This window comes from Trichomonas vaginalis, chromosome VI (assembly GCF_026262505.1).
Source record: "Trichomonas vaginalis G3 chromosome VI, whole genome shotgun sequence".
Taxonomy (NCBI): domain Eukaryota; phylum Parabasalia; order Trichomonadida; family Trichomonadidae; genus Trichomonas; species Trichomonas vaginalis.
In genome coordinates this window covers 2,860,730-2,876,506 of record NC_067208.1, presented here as the reverse complement: position 1 = coordinate 2,876,506, position 15,777 = coordinate 2,860,730, and the positions used below count along the sequence as shown (strand labels likewise).

Sequence of the window (15,777 nt, the reverse complement as noted above, 5' to 3'; positions counted from 1 at the left end):
TTCAATCATTCAATTTGAATTTTGCAATATTGGATTTCTCATTAAATAGCTATTAAAAACAACAAGCAATTTAACTTACATTCAAATTTATTTGTGTTATATTCAATCTTCTCAAAACTTATAATTTTCGGCTATAGCATGATTATATGCTATATAATATAATAAACCTATAATAGTATCATTCTTTCAATTATTTGAAGAGAAAACCGAAAAAATCTATTTTCGGTCTATAACAATAAAATACTCTCATTTCGTATAATTAATTTGAATAATTCAAGGGCATCCTTATTTCCTATTAAAAAAGAGGTCTAAAAAATGCTATCAAAAATTACAGGCTTTTTCAATTGAATTTGCGTTAGTTCAAAAGATATTTTTGACATTTGCTATTTTTAAAATCTTAAAACATTTATTCTCAGTAACAAGCCATGATAAAAAAGGGCTACTTTTCATCTAACAAAATTTTTGAATATATCTTTCAATTTTTTTAGGATTCAGAACAAAGCGGTTTTACGTCAGAAATTTGATAAATGGTCTTTTTGATTGCATATATTCTCCATATGGGTATTTAATAAAAGGGAAATATCGCTTGGATCGAAGTATCCACAATATTCCTCACATTTGTAGATACATCTTCCGTTTTGATCATCAAATTCGTTATTAGATTCATCTGATTTGTCACCAGATTTGGATTTTTTCTGCTTTAAATAGGGGTGAATGATGTCCCAATTCTCCGTAAACCAACAAAGGAGAGCAGATCTGTTTCTTCGAGCTAATCTGTCAAGTTTAATTTTGTGTTTTTCAATAATTACATTTGCAATTGATATGAGCATCATCGATGTTACATGAGAACCAAAGTACCTGTCTATATACGATGCAACATATTCAACTTTTTCACCATTGAACTTTATTCTCCTTTGGATCTTTTCATAATCTCTCTGGCATTGGGGTGTCCGTTTCCTATGCTTCAATGCTGGATTTGCGTAGCTGAGGTAGCTCACTGTTCTCTGCGACATTGAAAATAAATAATGAATTTTGAAAATTACCTCAGACTTTTCAGAGGATTGAGTGGCAACTCAATCCTCTGAAATAGTCTGTGGTAATTTTTAGTCTCTACACTATTTCAATATAAGCTCCATTTTTAAACAGTTTTTAAAAATCGAGCATTGAAAAGTGTGATGAGACTTTTTTTTCAAAACTACAATTGAATTAATTAATTTCATCCACTTTTGTGAAATATTTTATTGTACTATGTATTATTAACAACTTTGCCGATAAACATTATTTTTATATTTCTTCATCAAATTCAAAGAACGATTATTCAATGATAACAAAATACATTTTCAATCGATTTTTCTCGAACACATATATATGGAAATCAAGGATTATTTTTATTTAAAATATTCTAAAATTCATACCTATCATCAGCCATCATAATTTAAAAAGGCTCAATCAAATATTTCTGTGCGGTTCAAAATGAAATAAAATTACAATTGGGAATGGAAGCGGTTACAATTTCATACTTCAGATATTTTTCAAATACTTGTAACAATAGTCATATCATAATGGCAAACTCTAATATTTTATAAATAAATTGAATATACCTTTATTGTTAGAAGCTCTCAATTTTTTTTGATCCTTCTTAAGGGTGCACACGAGAGGATCATGTAAACTTCAGAATTTAGAACCTTATTTTTAGGCATTATCTTTGCTACCTATTTAGGCTCGAAAAGCAAAAAATATCAAAAAATACAACTTGACTCCATTATGACCCTTTCATGGAGTTAGTTTTTATCCGCTAGTATTTTCCCTTTGAATCTCTTTACAATTCGAAATCAAATTCAAAACTCAGTAGAAGAAAGGAAGAATCGACTTACTACGGTTGTAATACGAATAAATACATATATTTAATTATTTTTATTTACATAATAATTGTTTGAAGCTCATATTCCATCAAATTTTTAAATAAAAACATTAAAATGTTGAAAATTTTCATATATTTTAATAGGGTTTTGGCACTTTATTGAGGAATTACTACATACATAGTCGAACTGAACTTGATATTTTGAAATTTAAATTATTTATCAAAATTAAAATTTAACTTGAAATTTATAATTATTTAGTCATACTTTGCATAATTCTAAGTAGATTTTGTAAAAAATCAAGAAAGAAAAAATTTAACGTGCTTTATTTTTTCTTTTTTATAATAATACATATTATTATATAATTAACATATTCATAATTTTTCACCCTTTCAAAAATATAATCCTCCTCCTCTCAAATAAACGTACATACGGGTGGCCTCTTTTTTCAAAAAATTAAAATTTGAAATTTTGGGCTCAAATATTAGAGATTTTTTCAACCTTCAACGATATATGTTGTCTATATCAGACCTCCTTTCTTTTTGATACTTAATATTGTTCCTAAATCTTAGCCGTTAAGGCTGTTCTGAAAATATTTTTTTTTCGAAAACATTCGAACAAAATTCTTAAAATTCAAAAATCGCGTAATTCCTGAGGATTTTGGAAAAAAGTTTTTACATGAACATGTGTATATTATATGAAGTATATTGATAAGGTAAAAATCAAATTTTATTGCATATTCATCGAGAAAATAAACTAACGAATCCCTCAAAATTGAGAGGGTAATCCTCCTCCTCTCAAATAAACGTACATACGGGTGCACCCTTAATCAATCACTATTTTCTCACAAATTGGACCCGTAACACTTATCATCTCATTCAGAACCCATCTTCCATAAACTTTAAGCGTATATGAATATATTTTTACATTATTGGCAAGAATTTTCGGTCAATTGAAAACACTCAGACACCAGAGTGAGCAATTTATGATTCTTGCATATAGAGGAATCCAGAAAACGATCAGCAATCTAGATTTTCTGACCACAAAGGTAGAGGTTATATCAATTTCATCAAAATTTACAAATTCAGCTTTCAATTTTTATTACGTTCTTGGGTTAATTTTGAAAAAACAAATGATAGTTGAATTATCATATGCACAATGACGAATAATGTTAAATGCCTTAAATATATGATTTTACTTCTTTTCATAAAAAGCCTGTAATTTTTGACATTCCGACTTCAATTTTCTGAGATATCTCATTTTTACAAATGCTTCTTTTCCTTTTATATTCATTCATATAATCATTTTCATTGATGAATGACCGGATATAAAATATGATACTTTTTGACAATTAACAATCTAACGATGCCAAAAACTAGGTCAATTCTTCTTATTATAATGCATTTATTATCGAGATTTAAAAAGATAAGTTTTGTATGCATTTTTTTATTAAATGAAGTATTTCCCGATTAAATAATTTATGTTTTCTTCTATGAAATTATCCCAAATGATTACAGCAAATTTTTACAATTTTAATAGATTGAATATATCTGACTCTCAATTCTAATATTACATTCATAGACTTCAAATAATATCATTGATTCAACCACCACTCATATTTTAAAATTCTTTGTATCATCTTTTGTCAACAATTCAATTTTATAAAACCTAGTTACGGGAATTCAACATTCGCTATTATTGACAATTTCTCTGATTTAAACATTTATATCTATTTAATAATTCACATATTCTTCATTAATAGCTTTATTTTGGTCTCTTTTCACAACAATTAGATTTACGATTAACATTTTTAAGATATTTATATGCTTTATTCACTCATACTAATACCAGCGACTCTAGGTCTTTTCATTTTCATCATCAAATTTTATCATCTTTTTAACCCTCTTTATTTTCATTTCAAAACTTCTATTTTTAAAAAAGTCATCGTATTTAATCTTTTATCTTAAGAACAGGTTCATAAATAAGTATAAGCAAATCTTCCCCAATATAGCAAATACTGCCAAATTGGTAAGAATTTATGACACCTGTAATATTCATACATTTTCTGCTTGATAATTTAAATTGATTTGGTTATCATAGAAAAGCACCAAAAACTGGAATAGGAATAGCCGCGTTAAAACAGGAATAGGCAATATGGAAACAAGGGTAGACTCAAACTCATACTCAAGGCAAGACTGATACAAGAATTACAACAAAATTTTACAAAATCTATTATTTATCTCAATTTAATGGCAGGTTTTAGTACCCGAAGAGTTTGCATTCTACTTTTTGCTCTTATTTTACAAAAATATTCTAAAAATTTGTAACTTCTTTTATAATATAATACTTTTTTTCAAATTTACTTTCCAAACGTTAATGTCTTGTTACGGCTATATCTTTGTACGGGGAAATAAAGAAATTTTATTATGCTATTATATTATTTTTTTTAAATCAATATCTAATCAATAGTAAGTTAGATTTTTTATTAAAAGAGCAAATAAAGATACGATCGAGCAATAGTTTATTTTAAATCTCAATATTATAAAATAAATGTTCAAAATTTTTAAGTAATAATACTAAATACTTAAATAAGTAAAAGCACACAAGAAAAATATTCACTAACTTAAGAAAAAATCATATATTTAGAGAATTATCCCTTATAATAAGATTAAAAAAAATTAAACTGTTTTCAATCATCATCATCACCAGCTCCATAGAACTTGTGTTTGCGATAGATGACACATTTTGCAAGCCATTTGACACCACCAAGATATGACCACAAATCGCTGCCAACATCTCCACCTTGAAGACCTTTGATCAAACCATCAGGAACGATGTAAGTAATTTCATCGTCGAGCATGAACCAAACTCTTCCTTTGTTGACGAAGGCAACGAAATGACCTTGATGATAAGCAATAATGGAATGTATCTTAAATACATACGTTCCATCACTGAGTTGAGTTTTGTAGTTCTTCTTGATCTCAAATTTGTCAAAGAAGACATTTGGATCAGACCAATTCCTCTGAACGTCGACCCAGAGGAATGTTGAGATTTCATTGATATGAGAATCATCTGTGCACATTTGTTTAATTCCTTGATCAATACCTGCTGCACCAAGAGGAATGTGAAGCGAAACCGAATAGAAGCTTTCATCAGGAGTCTCAGTTTGATATTGGAATGTAAGTTAGTATCCCTAAGTCGTGTACTGTGGCACTGCGCGCCTCCGTACACCACTTAGCGGTTTTGACACTTTACAAAACCAGTAACGTATATTTTACAACAGAACCATAACACCAACTTAACCTTAAATATTTACAAAACCATCTGACACATAAACGATTTCACTAACGACTTCACTAACGAACTCACTAACGAATTCACTACCGTCCTCACTAAATAAAAAATAACCTTATTTTTATTTTTTTTTAAATTTTTTATTTCATTACAAAGACATGTCCGACTACATTTACTATGACTCTTTCCCAGAACGTTTCCGTGAACTATTCAAAACTCAAGTAAAACTGAGAAACATGCATTTTAACAAAGACAGACCCATTGACGATGAAAGAAACCCTGAATATATTACAATCCCTTATGACGCAAAGTTCATTGCATACATTCCTTATGGTCGCAGAGGAACGAAAACTATTTCAACAAAGAACAAAAATTATTTCTGGAGCGATGAAGAAAATTGCCTTATCTACATAAATGCATACTTAAATAAAGCTACATATTGTACAAAAGAAGGTTGGACTGGATTTGAGCTCTACATATACGACGACGATGGAAACAGACGCTGTGTATACCCATACGATAATATGTACCATTGTTTTCATCAAGCATTAAACGAATACATAGTCAGTAAGGGTCTCATTCCTGTTGAGTAGATATGCTTTATTTTTGTTCCCACATTTATATAAAAATTAATGATATCACCACTCCCACACGTATGAAAACATAGCACAAAAATAAATTTAGGTGAAGTGGTGAAATCTCACCTCTTTTTTCACCTCTTTTTTCACCCGTTGAATTCATTGCTTTATAACTCTTTTCCTTGGTTTCTTTTTAGTTGCTTTCTTCACGTCTGTCTCCAGCTTGACTGTCTTTCTTCTTCGTCCGTAATGATACCAGTTACTTCCACCAGTCAATGGGTCAAATGGTCTTTCGTAAGGGTTTCCATACATTCCATAGGGACCATACGGAAGAACTACTGGTGGAGGAAGAGTTCCATCGACTCTATTTAAATGCATTGTTTCACCTTTCATCTGGTCATTAAAGTCTTTTGCGTGTTTTGCAAACTCATCGTCCTTTCCTAAAGCATTTTCTGACTCAGTCGCAACCAAATTGGATGCTTTATTTATGAGTCCTATTTTATTTAATCTTAACTTCTTTGCAACCCAGCCTCCAATCTTTCCTTTATTTGCATCTAATGTCTTTGAAACCCTTCCTCCACTCATTTTATTTACTGCGTCATAAGCCCCAAGTGCTTTTGCTCCAAATGCTAATGCTTTTGTTCCCATTGCGCCTAAAGCTGCCCAAGCTACCATTTACACCATATTAAAATCATCTCTCTTCAATATTATCTCATAAAAGTTCTCGTTACTGGAGAAAGTCAATGAAACATAAACATTCTCACGGACTTCGTCCTCGCCGCGTTGCGGCTTCATAAACTTCTTTCTTATATCATCTATTCGCTTCAAAATGTCTGAACAATTGCTAACATCTTCTACAACAGTTATTTCATCATGAATGACCTTCAAGAACAAGCTCATTTAATATGCAATTAAAATCATCTCAATAATGAGTCCATCCTTTCCATCTTTAGGTAGCACAACATCTTTCATTGAAGAAGGTTCGACAAGTCTTATGTTAAACTTACTGACAAAGTTTGTTATACTATAATGCTTCGGCGGCGAATACATATAGTTTGAAAGACATAATATAGATTCTTCAGCAAATTCACTTATACTGGATTTTATAACAATGTTCTCACGAGACCAAATACCACCAATTGACAATCTTGTAAGCAATCCTGCTGAACCTTCAACTGTAAACGTCGATGGTAACATTCCACGAAGGTCATCTATTGACATCTTTGAGTCACTGTATTTAAATATTTTCTTAAAGCAATCGTCATTATCTAACCATGCAATAGCTTTGAAGTTTTCATTCGAATATACATCTGCTTCATTAAATGTAAAACCTGACTTCTTTGCAGAGATGACTTTAAAATCTATTGAGTTTGTTTCAAAATTATATGCTATGCTAACTTCTGAAGGTAATGGGTGTCCTTCCGCAGTCAGTTGTTCTCTCACTACCGTTTGAAGCTTTGTGTTAAAAACTTTCATGTCATCTCCTGTGTCTAGGTTCACATACACAGCAATAGGAAAACTATCTTGCTTCTTTGTCTCATCATTATATCTCAAAACATTAAAGTTCTTCAATAATATTGTCCTTCCTGCTGGAATACTTCTAACTTGTCTTATTTCAATAGCTTTCTCACCTCCTACATACTCTACCCAGTGCCTTGGATATTCATAAGTATACTGACTTTCTTGAATTTTGGTTGGTTTCATCATAACGTGTTCATAGTATATCTTTATACTCTTGTCAGTTAGACTCGGTGCTATGTTCTGAATATTTCTGACTTGCATTTTTAATGGAGATAAAATGAAGCATTTAATACATGACGTAGATGAAGACATGAATGAAACTACAGACAAACTTAACTCTTCTCTCATTCTTCCTTTCAGTAAGGACTATGAGTTCTGTTCAAATGGCGTTTATTTCTATTGTGGAAAGATGGGGTCAGGTAAGACATTTAATTTAATTCGTCATATACTCATAACAGAGCGTTTAGGAAACGATTCATATTATGACCAAATCATTATATCAGCAACTTCAGACTCTATGGACTCAACAGCGAAAACATTTATGTCAAAAGTTCAAGCCTCTGTCGTTAAAGTTCCAGACAGTGAACTCATTGAATTTCTTCAACGTTACATTCGACGTAAGAGGAAATATTATGCCATCGTTGAATTTATACAGTCAGGAATGCAAAAGACTTCTGAGGAGATGGAAAGAATTATTGACAAACACCACTTACGTCAATACTCAGGAGTTTACGATATGAAACGACTGACAAACTACATTCTATCAAAACTTTCAAAATACCCCTTCAAAAAATATCCATCAAACACTTTATTAGTTTGTGATGATTTCGCTAGTAAAGGTTTAGTGTCAAAGCCTGACTCACCATTAGCTAACATCATTACTAAAGTCAGACATTACCACTTAACTGTAGCAATACTTATGCAAACATGGCGTTTTCTTGCTTTAAACATAAAACGTCTCATAACTGACTTCGTTATCTTTCAAGGTTTCTCACGTTATGATATTGAACTCATTTGGAAACAGTCAGGTATAACATTACCTTTTGAAGAAATTTGGGAAGCATATAAGTCTCTCATCTCTCCTCGTTCATACCTTGAGATTCATATCATGACTAATACCATTAAAGTCAAAAATATTCCATGGGAACGACCAACATTGTTTTAAAGTTTAACCTTCAATTGACTGATGGTAAACAAATTCCATGCATCTCTGTCGCCATTTCTGTTAATATTTTTGCTGTCATTCATATCATCCACTTCTCCATCCGTTAGCTTTTGAGGATATGTGTTAGAATAGCTGTTCTTAAATGAAGGCTTTTCACCTTTGAGAGCATAAACTCTATAACTTTCTGCATACTTTATGTTTGAACCTCCTGAGCCATCATTGACATAAATTTTTATAGGCTTCCACCCTTTGTTCATGTTCCTGCTTCTTCCCTTAGCTCTTTTGTTCAGTAGTTCTACATCTTTATACACAGCACCTGTCTCAGTGAATTCAACAATATTTTCATTCGTTAGCTTTACATTCAAACCCTTGTCGAGTATATTGTTCATTTCATACATATAAAAGGTTTTTATTCTATATGAAATGAGAAGCAAATCCATCTTAGCTGGTGCCGTTAATGTTCCAATTGAACCAACATCAAATGTTGACTCACGAACGACAAACAATATTGTCATAAAGAACTATAGTTCAGAGTGTTTGAAAGAAAAAGAACCAGAACTGAAATCCGTGAATTTAAACTCAGCTTCAAACGCTAACGCTACATCAGATGTTAAGTTAGAGTATCCACCACTGGACCAAGTTCTTTCAAGAGAAGCCAACGACAACCCTTACACAAATGTTCAAACAAATCCTTCAGATAACGTAGACCATTACCTTCTTCAGTTATACCAAACAATTTTACTCAAAGACGATAAGAAGCTTTTGACAAATCTTATAAGCAAGAACCAAATAATTCTAACAAAGGAGGACCTTGAAAATGTTATATCACGAATAACAGGGAAACAATGTGTCATTGACTATCTCGACCCTGAAATCGAATGCTGTGGTCAAACGCCACCATTCATGAAAATAGGTAACATCCGCATCATTGAAACACCAGGAACTACAGGAGTTGAGTTTAAGTATAAATATTCGAACGAGTATACAAAACTTTCAACAGAATATAAGCTTTGTTTGAAATATGTTTTAGTAAATTAAAGCAATTTGTAATATCTATCCAAAACTTCTTCAACAGTATCGAACTCATCTTCATAATGCAAACCTAATCTTATTGACTTGGTGCAGTTCTCACTAACACAATATAGCGCTTTGCGCTCGGCGCCTTTGACGCCTTTTTCTGTTCTCTTGACTGACATAACTAACTCATTTGTTTCATCAAACAGCAACAACCAAAGTTCATGACCTAATACATAACATTCATACTTTATATTTTTAGCTCTGAGTTCTCTTGTAAGCTGTTGCATTTAATATTTTCTAAAAAGTCTACTTCAACAGTCATTCGCACTGGTGCCTTCAGTTCTACAGGCTCTCCTTGAAAGTCAACTAGTCTGAATTGCATGTCTTTCAAATTATGAGGACTAATGCGAACCCATTTACCTAAATGAGTTGCTATGACAGGAACGTTTGGAATGAACATTGAATTTACTTCATAACAGAAAGACTTATATTCTACTGAACCTTTACTATTAACTCCTGAAATACCTGTGACATTAGCTATTTTTGACTCAATGTATAAACAATTGCCATAACATACGTATGGAACAGATTTCATCTCAATCGTTTTGTCAAAACTTTTCAAAGGAAATGTCATATGGTATGCTCCCAGAAGCAATTGAACTCTATGACTCATTCGTGTTATCTTAAACTCCTTCGCATAACTGAACTTCAAAACTCCTGCAATAAGTTTAACATTCATTAAGTTTTCTTCGTTCTCCTTGTTTATTGTAGTATTTATGAGCGCATTTAACACTCCAGCTAATGTTTCCATCTTATATTCTACATTATTGTGAAATCTTATTTCGTGCTTCTTTCCATCTATTTCAAGCTCCATGAAATCTGTTTCATCTGTTATAACGAATGAAGCGATAGTATTGAAGTCAACAACTCTGAAAGCAAGCGCTTCATTCTGAAGACCTAAGTTTGTTTGTAGCTTTACTGTCCCGTATTCGTTTGGGTCTGTACTTTGCAAATAGAACAACATTTTATTCTCATTAAAATATGAGTATTGCTGCATATGCGTATGAAGCTGACAGAGCTAAACGTTTATATTTTGGTCAATACTCTCTCACACTTACTGACAAATATATTGTTATCAGTGATGGAAATACCGAGAAATACATAACATGGAAGGACTATGAAAAGTTTGACCCTATTTTAACTCCATGCACTATGCCATTCATTGTAAATGGTGAAGTTGTCATGAAGAACGACACAACTGTTTATAGGTCTGTATATGAAGCGTTAGAATATATGTTGAATTATAATCCCGAAAGATTTGACCCAAGCACTACGTCATGTACAATGCCTTTTATTAAGGATGGTGAAATCGTAAGAGTTCCGAATTCAACGGTTTACACAGCTGTTCAAAACAGTTTACAAAACATTTTAGCGAATATCTTTAATTCAGAAACTACAGAAATAAAATTACCATATATAACAGATGCTAAAGAAATTAAATCAAAAACGACAACATTATTTACGTCACTTAATGATTTAATGACTTATATCATTAATATTCCTGCACCAACTACAGCATTTGATCCAAACTCGACAGTTTGCAGGGTACCTTTCATAAAGGACAGTTCATTAATTGTTTTAAGGGATTCAACAGTTAATGAATCATTAAAGGCGTCATTAATGAAAATCATTGATTTTAATTCATTCACGAATACATATAATTCATTCATTAATGTTTCATATGCTTCTAAAGAAGGTGAGCCAAAAACTATCGATAAAGCGGTGTATGAAATAAAAGCATCAACGACGAAATTGAATTCGTTAACTTTTGACGGTGATAGTTTCGTTAATGACATAACATCGGGGAAAACAATTTTAACGAAAGAATATTTAAAATCTCATGTTAGTGAGTTCGTTGAAATTGAAAAAGAAGGTGGAATTAAGTTCGATCCACTGAATTTCATTTTCAGCTTAGCGAATGCGGGTGTTAGTTTCGCTGAATGGACAACTATACAGAGTGAAATAAATGCAATATGGACGTTTTTGGGGTCAAAAGCGGGAATGGGTGAGCTTGTAAATGCTGCAAGAACATTAGGTGAAACAGGAAATTTTGTAGATGGTTTTAAAAGACTTGTTTCAAATGTTTTAACAAACACAAAGAAATTATTTAGATATACCATACATAACGGACGGATTTTCGAACAGGTAGCAACAAACCCTCCGGTTATGGCTGCGTTGATGATGGTTAGAGATATAAAACCACGTAACGACGGGAACGAAGAACATGAACAACAGAGCCCAACGGGCTCAGAGCCACATAGTGGCGAGGATACTGGTCGGGTTATTCGAGACATTAAAAACGTGTATCCTGAAGTTATTGATTTATTTAGAGGAGTTAATGATTCAATTTCAAAACATTCTATAACCCTCGATGAAGAGAATAAATTAACAGATTATATATTCGTCATTATTGCAGAACTAATGAAGAGAATAAATGAAAAAGGAATTGGTGATATCATTAATGTCAGCGATGTAATGATGAAAAGAAATTTTGACTCATTATTTACAAAACCGAAAACAGAATATAGTCTTTATGACGTAATTACCGAATTAATGAAAAAGATTAATGATAATAAGAGTTCTGGCGGAAGAGTTGAATTAGAAGTGAATGATGTTAATGAGAAATTAGCCGAAAAAGCAGATAAAAACCACGTTCATTATATAACTTCAGACGAACAGATTATAACGGACTACCATGGATATTTAACACGAAGTGATGAAGCGAAGACAAAAAATGTTAATGAAAGAAGATATAAATACATTCGTGCTAAAGGTTATGACATAAGCTGTACTGTACAGTATGACACAGGTAAAGCACAAGAAGCATTTAGTTATAACGATGAAATTTATGCCTCTACTTTCTCTGTTAACGGTGTATTAGTTGAACCAAGATTTATGTTAAGAGTTAAGGCAAAAATAACGTTTGAAGATGCTATTAAAAGTAAAGCTGACAAAGTTGAACTCGAAGCAATGAACAAAGTTTTGAAATCTCATAAACACAACATCTCCGATATAAATGAACTTCAAACTTCTTTAGACAGTAAAGCTGACAAGAACCATACACATAAATCCTTCACTACTGTTAGAGCAGACGACATAATATTGAACTATACCCTTGGTTCAAGTGCACCTTTAGAGAATCCAAGTACAAGCGTAAAAGATACACTAAACTCCTTAAATAACAAATGTATGAATATCGAAGGTCATGCCAGAAACTTTGAAGCATATGAACTACCAGCAATGTTAGATAAGAAAGCAGATAAGAACCATACACATGATTTCTTCACAACTGTTGGTATAGAAAGTATTGAAGGAACGGTTGAAGAAACTGGTGGGGATGCAATATATTGTAAACCTCCTAACTTTCCACAAGGTTTAACATCGGATGACGACATAACGACGATGAGAAACATTAGATGTAAAGATGTTTATGTCATGAAGGATGAACATAATATTAAATTCACTGCTCAAGATTTATATGACAAGAAAGCAGACAAAACAGAGCTTCAAACATTAAAGACTCAGATTCTTCAAACATTATATCCTATAGGCTCTATTTATACGTCAATGAACTCAACAAATCCAGCAACAGTTTTAGGTTTTGGTACATGGCAGCAGATTGTAGACAAATTCTTATACTGTGCTAACTCTTCAAAGCAAACAGGAGGTTCGAAGAAAATTAAAGAAGCAAACCTTCCACCACACACTCATACAGGAACTACAAACTTTTCTGGCGACCATATCCACTCATTAAGAGACCATCCATTATACAACTCAGAGTATGAAGCTGGCAATGACGTTTTATCTCCATCTTATAACAATGCAGCAAAAAAGACTTTTCGACAAACTGAACCGGGAGGAAATCATTCACACACTTTCACAACAAATCCAACAGGCTCGGGTGAAGATTATATGCCACCATTTATGACTGTATTCGCATGGTATAGAGTTCAATGAACGCGCTTGAGCCTAGAATAAACTCTTTAACTTTACATAAATGAGCTTGAAAGAAGTATTCGAACAACATCCATGGAGGTCATTTAAGAAGTTCAATGAAGCTGCAAAGAGTCGGGGATTTACTAACAGAGCTGAAGTGAAAAGGTTCTTTGACAAAAATGTTGTACATCAAACAAAAATAAATCCTTACGACTACTTTTTACCAATTTACTCCAACACTCCTGACGCATACCAATTTGACACTCTCATTCAAAGCAGAAAAGGAGGACATAAACCATTCCTCATCTTCATAAATGTTAACACTCGTAAAGCATATGCGTATATAATGAGAAATAAAGGAACTCGTGAAGTGTTAAGAGTTTTACAAAAGTTTGTAGCAGAACATAACCCAAGTACTTTAACATCAGACCAAGACAGTGCATACCTCAGCAACGAAATCACAGAATTTCTCATTAAGCATAACATAACTCACTACACTACTGAAGACCATAACCATAACATACTCGGCATCATAAACCGCTTCATAAGAACGCTCAGAGATTTAAATCAAGAGCGAGACTTTACCGAAGAAACAATGAAACATTTTCTCGAAGTATATAATTCCTCAACACATTCTACAACATGACATACACCAAATTCAATGACACAACAACAAGAAGAAAAGTATATACAAAAGAAACGAAGCCAAACACAAAATATCAGAAATTCAACACAATTTACTCTCATTCCTGGTACAAAAGTTCGTGTAGTTCTTGACGACAAACCATTGACAAAGAAACGTTTAAGGTTAAGTCGAAATTATTATATCGTAGACTCTACGCAAGGTAATGGATATCTTATAAAAGCTGCTGACGACTCCATAGCATTTTACCCTCGACATAAATTAGTCGAAAGTAGTAATGGCAAACTTGCTGAAACCATTGACGAAGCAAAGCGAGGAGTGGTTATTGAAATACTTGGCTATAACACAAACGATGACACTTATAAAGTAAGATATGAAGGAGGCGTTGAAGATGTTATACCATCTAAGAACTTGAGAGAATCTAAACCAACTCATCTGGGACCATTAGAGCGGGAGTACTGGAAAGATAAAAACATGCCAGAAAGAATAAGAAAATTCTTCTAAACTTTTTCATTAGATGTAAATCAGACAAAAATAATGTTTAGGTGAAGTGGTGAGATTTCACCCGTTTTCTCACCTAATTTTTCACCTCTTGAATTTTCATGAATTTTCACAAAAGACCAAAAATAACGCTAATTTTATTTTTATTTATTTTTTTATTTTGTATGTAAGAACAGAAATGTCAGTCGAAGCAAAAACATTCACGAACAAATCTAATGGTGAAACATTCACAAAAGGCACTTATAACGGTATTGAAGTCTTACGTAGAGACAAGGATGGTTACATTAATGCAACAAAGATGGCAAGAGAAGCGGGAAGGTTAAACCATTTAAACAGATTTCTCAATAGTACTAAAATGCAGGAAATTCTTGAGTTTTGGATGAACGAATACGGTGGAGCCAAAAGTGGCTCGACCTCAAAACAAGCATTTTATGAGCTTACTAAGGGCGTTATGAATGAATTCAAAGGTATTTACATACATGCTGACCTCGTTCATTTTGTTGCTGAATGGTGCTCTGTAAAGTATGCATTTTATGTCAAAGATATTATGGACTCCATAGACAAGAAAGTTCATGAGAAGTTAGATGAAGAAGAACTCGAAGATACAGTGGAGAATGCTAAACCTTTGTTCGAAGAAGAAGTTGGAAAAATGTGTGAAAAACAATTAGAACATGAACGTGAGATATATTATGGTTATAGAGATTCTCCATACGAACTAGACCAATGGGAACAAGAAGATTTAAAGAGAGAATTTAGAGAATATGAACTCGCTAAGATAGCATTTGAAGCTGCAGAAAAGAAGTTAAAAGTTTGGGGTCGTTTTGTACAAAAATATTGTGAGTAAATGAACCATTTATTTTTATTGAATTCACCAAAAATAATGTTTAGGTGAAGTGGTGAGATGTCACCTGTTTTTTCACCTAATTTTTCACCTCTTGAATTTTCATGAATTTTCCCGAAATAAAAATAACGCTAATTTTATTTTTATTTATTTTTTTATTTTGTATAAAAGATATGATTTCAACAATCGGCACAACAACAATTCAAGCCGCGAACGGCGGGACTCTGTCCACAACAACTTCACCAAACTCGTTAGTCATGAATCCAACATCTATGTTAGTAGAGATGAAAAGCTTCATTCCTTCTTCATATACTTTCGAAACAAAAATCCAGAAGATAAAGCAAGAACTTTTAACAAGTAAT

At 32.4% G+C, this 15,777-nt stretch overlaps 10 protein-coding genes and 1 pseudogene across 11 annotated transcripts, besides 3 other annotated features; 7 read left to right on the top strand and 4 right to left on the bottom strand.

Moving 5' to 3' along the window:
* Positions 1-233: part of a mobile genetic element that runs on past the window's edge.
* Positions 234-332: 99 nt separating this feature from the next.
* On the bottom strand, positions 333-1,034 carry TVAGG3_0796000 (uncharacterized protein; the record flags this gene model as incomplete). The annotated part of the gene is made up of 1 exon (XM_001295201.1): positions 513-1,013. One exon carries the CDS (start codon positions 1,011-1,013, stop codon positions 513-515), a length of 501 nt encoding a protein of 166 aa, XP_001295202.1.
* Positions 1,035-1,643: 609 nt separating this feature from the next.
* Positions 1,644-2,684: a mobile genetic element.
* A 1,864-nt stretch (positions 2,685-4,548) lies between these two features.
* TVAGG3_0795980 (cysteine proteinases family) lies at positions 4,549-4,941 on the bottom strand (the record flags this gene model as incomplete). The annotated part of the gene is made up of 1 exon (XM_001293690.1): positions 4,549-4,941. The coding sequence occupies one exon, from the start codon at positions 4,939-4,941 to the stop codon at positions 4,549-4,551; it is 393 nt and encodes a 130-aa protein (XP_001293691.1).
* Positions 4,942-5,041: 100 nt separating this feature from the next.
* Positions 5,042-15,777: part of a mobile genetic element that runs on past the window's edge.
* TVAGG3_0795970 (uncharacterized protein) lies at positions 5,312-5,746 on the top strand (the record flags this gene model as incomplete). Its single annotated transcript, XM_001293689.1, has 1 exon — positions 5,312-5,746. One exon carries the CDS (start codon positions 5,312-5,314, stop codon positions 5,744-5,746), a length of 435 nt encoding a protein of 144 aa, XP_001293690.1.
* Positions 5,891-6,124, bottom strand: TVAGG3_0795960 (protein of unknown function, DUF4107 family; the record flags this gene model as incomplete). Its single annotated transcript, XM_001293688.1, has 1 exon — positions 5,891-6,124. One exon carries the CDS (start codon positions 6,122-6,124, stop codon positions 5,891-5,893), a length of 234 nt encoding a protein of 77 aa, XP_001293689.1.
* On the bottom strand, positions 6,632-6,952 carry TVAGG3_0795950 (uncharacterized protein; the record flags this gene model as incomplete). The annotated part of the gene is made up of 1 exon (XM_051247147.1): positions 6,632-6,952. The coding sequence occupies one exon, from the start codon at positions 6,950-6,952 to the stop codon at positions 6,632-6,634; it is 321 nt and encodes a 106-aa protein (XP_051082622.1).
* On the top strand, positions 8,841-9,455 carry TVAGG3_0795940 (uncharacterized protein; the record flags this gene model as incomplete). Its single annotated transcript, XM_051247146.1, has 1 exon — positions 8,841-9,455. One exon carries the CDS (start codon positions 8,841-8,843, stop codon positions 9,453-9,455), a length of 615 nt encoding a protein of 204 aa, XP_051082621.1.
* Positions 11,115-11,966, top strand: TVAGG3_0795930 (uncharacterized protein; the record flags this gene model as incomplete). The annotated part of the gene is made up of 1 exon (XM_051247145.1): positions 11,115-11,966. A coding segment is annotated over one exon (852 nt), but the record flags the coding sequence as incomplete, so codon positions are not given.
* Positions 13,062-13,451, top strand: TVAGG3_0795920 (keratin-associated protein family; the record flags this gene model as incomplete). Its single annotated transcript, XM_051247144.1, has 1 exon — positions 13,062-13,451. One exon carries the CDS (start codon positions 13,062-13,064, stop codon positions 13,449-13,451), a length of 390 nt encoding a protein of 129 aa, XP_051082619.1.
* On the top strand, positions 13,492-14,076 carry TVAGG3_0795910 (integrase core domain containing protein family; the record flags this gene model as incomplete). The annotated part of the gene is made up of 1 exon (XM_051247143.1): positions 13,492-14,076. The coding sequence occupies one exon, from the start codon at positions 13,492-13,494 to the stop codon at positions 14,074-14,076; it is 585 nt and encodes a 194-aa protein (XP_051082618.1).
* TVAGG3_0795900 (integrase core domain containing protein family) lies at positions 14,092-14,577 on the top strand (the record flags this gene model as incomplete). Its single annotated transcript, XM_051247142.1, has 1 exon — positions 14,092-14,577. One exon carries the CDS (start codon positions 14,092-14,094, stop codon positions 14,575-14,577), a length of 486 nt encoding a protein of 161 aa, XP_051082617.1.
* On the top strand, positions 14,753-15,422 carry TVAGG3_0795890 (annotated as a pseudogene). Its single transcript has one exon. A coding segment is annotated over exon 1 (670 nt).